This window comes from Myotis brandtii, unplaced genomic scaffold (genome assembly GCF_000412655.1).
Source record: "Myotis brandtii unplaced genomic scaffold, ASM41265v1 scaffold393, whole genome shotgun sequence".
Lineage (NCBI taxonomy): Eukaryota > Metazoa > Chordata > Mammalia > Chiroptera > Vespertilionidae > Myotis > Myotis brandtii.
The window spans coordinates 2,014,025-2,020,792 of NW_005365070.1; the positions used below are offsets into that span (position 1 = coordinate 2,014,025).

General features: G+C 45.6%; 1 protein-coding gene across 1 annotated transcript in view; it reads left to right on the forward strand.

Annotated features, from left to right (window-relative positions):
* Positions 1-2,925: 2,925 nt before the first annotated feature.
* The window catches only part of LOC102242971 (armadillo repeat-containing protein 10-like), a 6,435-nt gene continuing 2,592 nt past the window's right edge, over positions 2,926-6,768 (forward strand). Inside the window, 1 exon segment of the mRNA XM_014545000.1 lies at positions 2,926-2,931. Coding sequence (XP_014400486.1) covers positions 2,926-2,931 — 6 coding nt within the window.

Sequence of the window (6,768 nt, forward strand, 5' to 3'; positions counted from 1 at the left end):
AGGTTGTAGTAAAGATGGGAGTTTCAGAGTTTCCCTTGGAACCTTAGGAGATGTTACAGTTCCCAGAACTGGTCATACTCACTCTCCTCCCTCTGGATCTCTGGACATGATGTTTTTTTCTACCTTGAATACTGTTTGCAACCCTCACCTCCAGCCATAACCCCCAGTTACATGCACACTGTAGTTTTGCCTGGCTAAGTCCTACTCATCCTTCAGGTTTCAGTTTAGGTGACACCATCTGAATCAGATGCTTGCTGTCTGTGCCACCATCACCCTCCATGCTTAATTGTAATTTCACTGAGTATCCTCTATAACAGTGATGGCGAACCTATGACACGCGTGTCAGAGGTGACACACGAACTCATTTTTTTGGTTGATTTTTCTTTGTTAAATGGCATTTAAATATATAAAATAAATATCAAAAATATAAATCTTTGTTTTAGTATGGTTGCAAATATCAAAAAATTTCTATATGTGACACAGCACCAGAGTTAAGTTAGGGTTTTTCAAAATGCTGCCACGCTGAGCTCAAAAGGTTTGCCATCACTGCTCTATAATAACTGAGAGCTTGTTTCTCTTTCTCCAATAGGCTGTGAGCTTATTGAGGGCAGGGATGATTTCTTACTTGTCTCCTTGTCCTCAATGCCAACTATATGTTGTCTACAAGAGACCCACCTCAGAACAAAAGACACACACAAGATGAGAATGAAGGGACGGAAAAATTTTTTCCATGCAAATGGAAAATAAAATTTTAAAAAGCTGGAGTAGCAATACTCATAGCCAACAAAATAGCCTTCAAAATGAAGGCCACCACAAGAGACAACAAAGATCACTACATAATACTAAAGGGATCAATCCAACAAGAGGATATAACCCTGATAAACATATATGCACCCAATATAGGAGCACCTAAATATATTTTTTAAAACTTCTAGAGGATTTTAACAGAGATATTGACAACAATACAGCCATAGTAGGGGATGTTAACACCCCTCTGACTTCCCTGGACAGATCTTCCAAAAAAAAAAAGAAACTTAACAAGGAAACAGAGACTCTAAAGGATGCACTGGACCAGATGGATTCAATTGACATTTATAGAACATGTCACCCCAAAAAAGCAGAATATACATTCTTCTCAAGTGCACATTGATCATTCACAAAGATAGACCACATGTTAGGACACAAGTCTCTACAAGTTCAAGAAGACTGAAATCATATCAAACATCTTCTCAGCTGTGGGAGGTTGCCACAGTGGAATGACATTAGAAATCAACTACAGTAAAAACACCCAAAAACATTCAAACACATGGAGGCTAAATAGCATGTTGTTAAACAATGAAGGGATTACCAACAAGATCAAGAAAGAAATAAAAAAACTTCCTGGAAACAAATGAAAATGAACACACAACAATCCAAAAATCTCTGGGACACAGCAAAAGCAGTCCTGAGAGGGAGGTTCATAGCACTACAGGCATACCTCAAAAACAAACAAACAAACAAAAAACACAAAACAAAACAAAAAAAGAAAAAACAACAATAAACTATTTGACCCTACAACTTAAAGAACTAGAAAGAATACAACAAGAAAGGCCCAGAGTAAGTATAAGGAAGGAAATAGTAAAGATTAGAGCAGAAATAAATAAGATAGAGATTTTTAAAAATTTAAAAAATCAATGAAACCAAGAGCTGGTTCTTTAAAAGTGGAGAAGTAACCACAAACACCACAGAAATACAAAGGATTGTAAGAAAATACTATGAGCAACTATATGGCAACAAGCTGGACAATGGGGATGAAATGGACAAATTCCTAGAAAAATACAATCTCTCAAAACTGAATCAGGAGGAATCAGAAAACATGAATAGGCAATAACAACTGATGAAGTTGAAGCAGTAATAATAATTTTAAAAAATCCCACCAAACAAAACCCAGGTCCAGACGGCTTCACAGGGGAGTTTTACCAAACATTCAAAGAATTAACACCTATATTCCTCAAACTATTTCAGAAAATCCAAGAGGAAGGAATGCTTCCAAACTCTTTTTATGAGGCCAACATTATCCTAATTCCAAAACCATATAAAGACACTACAAAGAAAGAGACTTATAGGCCAATATCCTTCATGAACATAGACACCAAAATCCTCAACAACATACTAGCAAATCTCATCCAGCAATATATTAAAAAGATCATAGATCATGACCAAGTGGGATTTATTCCAGGGATGCAAGGCTGGTATAATATTCTTAAATCAATAAATGTGATACATCACATAAAGAAATCGAAATACAAAAATCACATGATCATATCAATAGATACAGAAAAAGCATTCGACAAAATCCAACACCCATTTTTGAGAAAAACTCTCAGCAAAGTGGGAATAGAGGGAGCATATCTCAACATGATAAAGGCCATATACGACAAACCTACAGCCAACATCATACTCAATGGGCAAAAACTAAAACCATTTCCCCTAAGAACAGGAACAAGACAGGGATGTCTGCTTTCACCACTCTTATTCAACATATACTCAAAGTCCTAGTCACAGCAATCAGACAAGAAGAAATAAATGGCATCCAAATTGGAAAGGGGGAAGTAAAACTCTCATTATTCGCAGATGCCATGATATTGTACATAGAAAACCCTAAAGACTCCACCAAAAAATACTACTAGATTTAATAAATGAATTTTGAAATGTAGCAGGATACAAAATCAACACCCAAAAATTGATGCTTTTTATATACAACAATAATGAATTCTCAGAAAGAGAAACTAAATAAACAATGCCACTTAACATTACAACAAAATAATTAGGATAAATTGAGAATAAATTTAACCAAGGAGGCAAAATACCTGTACTCAGAAAACTACAGGACGTTGAAAAAATAGAAGAAAATGTCCTGGGAAGAGAAAGATGGCAGCTGACAGGATGGAGGTGAGGGAGAGGATGTGAGTGAGTGAGGGGGTGAAAGGAAAGTGTGTGGATGTGTGTGGTGTGTGTGTGAGTGAGTAAGGGACAGTTAAATCTGGCACGAGTAGCAGGGGCTGGCAGACCAGCCTCTCCTTGACAGGGAGCACCTACCACCCCTGTGGGCACTTCCTGGGCTGTGGGGCTCTGGCATGGAGCCCACACCATCTTGAAGGGGAGAGAAGCCTCTTCTAGGAACTCTTTAGCAACACCACCCAGACAGGCCTTGGACCCTGCAGCCACTCCAGCCAAAATCCTGCTGCCCCACCCGCAGACCTGCAGACCCTAAGACCTCCACCTCCAAGGGTGAACGGCTCCCTCAGCAGTAAGTGCGACTTCCCCCCTCCCCAGCGGCAGACCTCTGGATGCCACAGTCGTGCTTTTCCAGCGCACAGGCCTCCTGAGCCCACTGCTCCACACAGGCCTCCTGAGCCCACCGCTCCACACGCCGCTCTTGGGTGCCGCTGTGAGCCCCCACTGGGCATGCTATTATACAAACAAGGATGCACTGCCCCGGCAGTAGAAATTCTGAATTCCCTCTTCCTGGATACCTGCCCACAGACACCTTGGTTGTGCAGCTTTAGCGCGAGGGCCCCTCTGAGTGCCTGAGTGTGCTGCCCTGGCAAATGGACCGTGGGTGCCTCTGTGAGCCACCACTGGGCGCATGTGAATCCAACCAAGGATGCAAGGCCCCCAGCAGTAGAATTTCAGACTTCCCCCACTTCTGGCTGCCTGCCCACACACACTTCAGTCACGTGGCTTTAGCACAAGGGCCTCTCTGAGTGCACCACCCTGGCAAATGGCCTCAGGGTACCTCTGTGAGCCACCACTGGGTGCACACAAATCCAACAAAGGCTCAAGACCCTGGCAGCAAAAACTGAGTCTTCCCACTTCACAGCTGCCGACCTCTGGACACCACAGTTGTGCTTTTCCAGTGCACAGGCCTACTGAGCCCAAGGCCACAAAGGGTGTGCCTCTGTGAGCCCCCGCTGGGTGTGTTCATATCCAACAAGGTCACTCAGCCCCAACAGTAGAAATTCAGACTCCTCCCACTCCTGGCTGCCTGCCCACAGACACCTCGGTCATGTGGCTTCAGCGCCAGGGTCCCCCTGAGTGCATGACTGCACTGCCCTGGCAAAAGACTTCCAGATGCCTCTGTGAGCCGCAATTGGGCATGCATGAATCCAACCAAGGCTTTGGCAGCAAAAACTGAGTCTTTCCACTCCACAGCTGCCAACCTCCAGACACCACAGTTGCACCTTTCCAGAGCACAGGCCTCCTGAGCCCCACCACCCCAACAGACGACTCCTGGGTGCTTCGTGAGCCCCCAGTGGGCACGCGCGATTTCAACTAAGGGCGCAAGGTAGCAAAACTTGGGACATTCCCCTCCCTGGCTGCTGTCCTCTGGACACGGCAGTTGCACCTTTCCAGCACACAAGCCTACTGAGCCCGCTGCCCCTAGAGGCGGCTCCTGGGTGCCTCCTTAAGCCTAGGCTGGAAGTGTTTGTATCCAAACAAGGGCACAAGGCCCTGGCAGTAGAAATTTGGACTTCCTCCTTCCCAGCTGCCTACCCACAGACACTGTAGTCATGTGGTTTCAGCACACAGGCCCCCTGAGGCCACTGCCCCAACAGGCGACTCCCAGTTGCCTCTGTGAGCTGCCACTAGGCACACTTGTATCCAAAGAAGGGCTCAAGGCCCTGGCAGCAGAAACTCAGACTTCTCCCTCCTCAGCTGCCAACCTCTCTGGTCACTGCAGTCACACCGATCCAGCGCAAAAGCCCCCTGAGCCTGATGCCCCAGCAGGCGGCCCTGGGTTCTTCTCTAAGCTGCCGCAAAGAACAACCCCGGCCACTGGAATCCAGTCCCCATGGTAGCGCCGCTCAAGCACAAGGGCCCCCTGAGCCCACTGCCCCAGCAGACGGCTCCTGGGCACTCTGTAAACAGCCATTGGGTGTTCATATCCAACCAAGGGAGCACATCCCCTGAAGCAGAAACTGGGACTTCTCCCTTACAGGGCTGGTGGCACACCACAATCGCTCTGATCCAGCATGTGGCCCCCACGAGCACACACCTGTTGCAGACAGCTCCTGGGCCTCTCAGTGTGTTGCCACTGGGCATGTGCCTTTGCAACCAAGGGCGCACAGCTCCCTTAGTAGGATCCATGACATCCCCCTCCTGGCTACCTACCTCTGAACAACTTGGTGAGTTACTGAGGACTTGCATCCCTGGGCAAGGTCACATTTTTTCAGCCACAGACCTCGAGATTCACACATCCCCAGCTGCTGGATTCTGAACCCCCTTGTGATTCAGAGAGGGAAATCACTTTGGCCAGAGTCCCACTGCCTTAACCACAGACTACGAGACACCCCCCCACACACACACACTGTCACAGGCTCTGGGCCTCTCATAGTGAGTTGCAGAGTGAGGCTAATCCAACAAGAGTCACACCACACTGGCAAAAGTCACAGTACCCGAGCCTCAGGCCCCGAGACTCCTTTCTCCCAGGTTGTAGACTCTGGGAACCCACAGTGAGCACATAGCAGTGAGACCTCAGACAACCTTTTCCACAAGAGCTGGAAGCACAATCACATCCAAAACAGCTTGCACAACGAAGCCGGGGGTGAGTCATCACATTGCCCCATGACAAGAATTCATCCATGAATAAGAAACTAACATTCAAGATACAACTACATCAAGAGAACCCAAATAGCTCAAGTAGGGAGCTCTGCTAGATCACCAAGCCCAGGAGACCTGAAAGATCACACCAGTAGCACCATCCCCCAAAGAACCTGGGCAGCAAAGCAGTTGTATCTAGGACACAGAACAATTAAAATATTACAGCAAAACATGGGGAGACAAAAAAAAATCCCCAAAGAAAAGAAAAAGAGGGATCACCAAAAGTGAATTAAATGAAATGGAGGCAAGTAACATGTCAGAGAAAGAATTCAGAGTAATGGTTATAAGGATGCTCAAATGGCTGGATGACAAATACACACAATTCAATGAGAATTATAAGGAGCTGAATGAGAATGTCACCAACATGAAAAGGAACCAAGAGGAAATGAAGAACGACATAGCTGCAATAAAGAACACAATGGAAGGCTTAAACAGTAGACTAGAAGAGGCTGAGGATCGCATCCACGAATTAGAAGATAAGGTAGGAAAAAACACACAAACACTGCAGCAACTGGAAAGAAAACTTAAAAAGTAAGAGGAGAGCCTAAGGGAACTTTGAGACAACACAAAACGAAACAACATCCACATAATAGGGGTCCCAGAAGGAGAGGAAACTAAGCAAGGAATAGAAAACCTGTTTGAAGAAATAATGACAGAAAACTTCCCTGATATTGGCAACAAAAAAACCACGCAAGTCCAAGAAGCACACAGAGTTCCAAACTGGATGAACTCAAAAAAGACCAACACCAAGACACATCATAATTAAACTGGAAAACATCAATGACAAAGTAAGAATCTTAAAGGCTGTCAGAGAGAGACAGAAAGTTACCTACAAGGGATCTCCCATTAGAATATCAACTGATTCCTCAACAGAAACACACCAGGCCAGAGGGAATGGAATAAAATATACAAAGTGATGCAAAGCAAGGGACTGAATCCAAGAATACTATACCCAGCAAGGCTATCACTTAAAATTGAAGGTGTGCCGAAGCCGGTTTGGCTCAGTGGATAGAGCGTCGGCCTGCGGACTGAAGGGTCCCAGGTTTGATTCCGGTCAAGGGCATGTACCTGGGTTGCAGGCACATCCCCGGTGGGGGATGTGCAGGAGGCGGCTGATCGATGTTT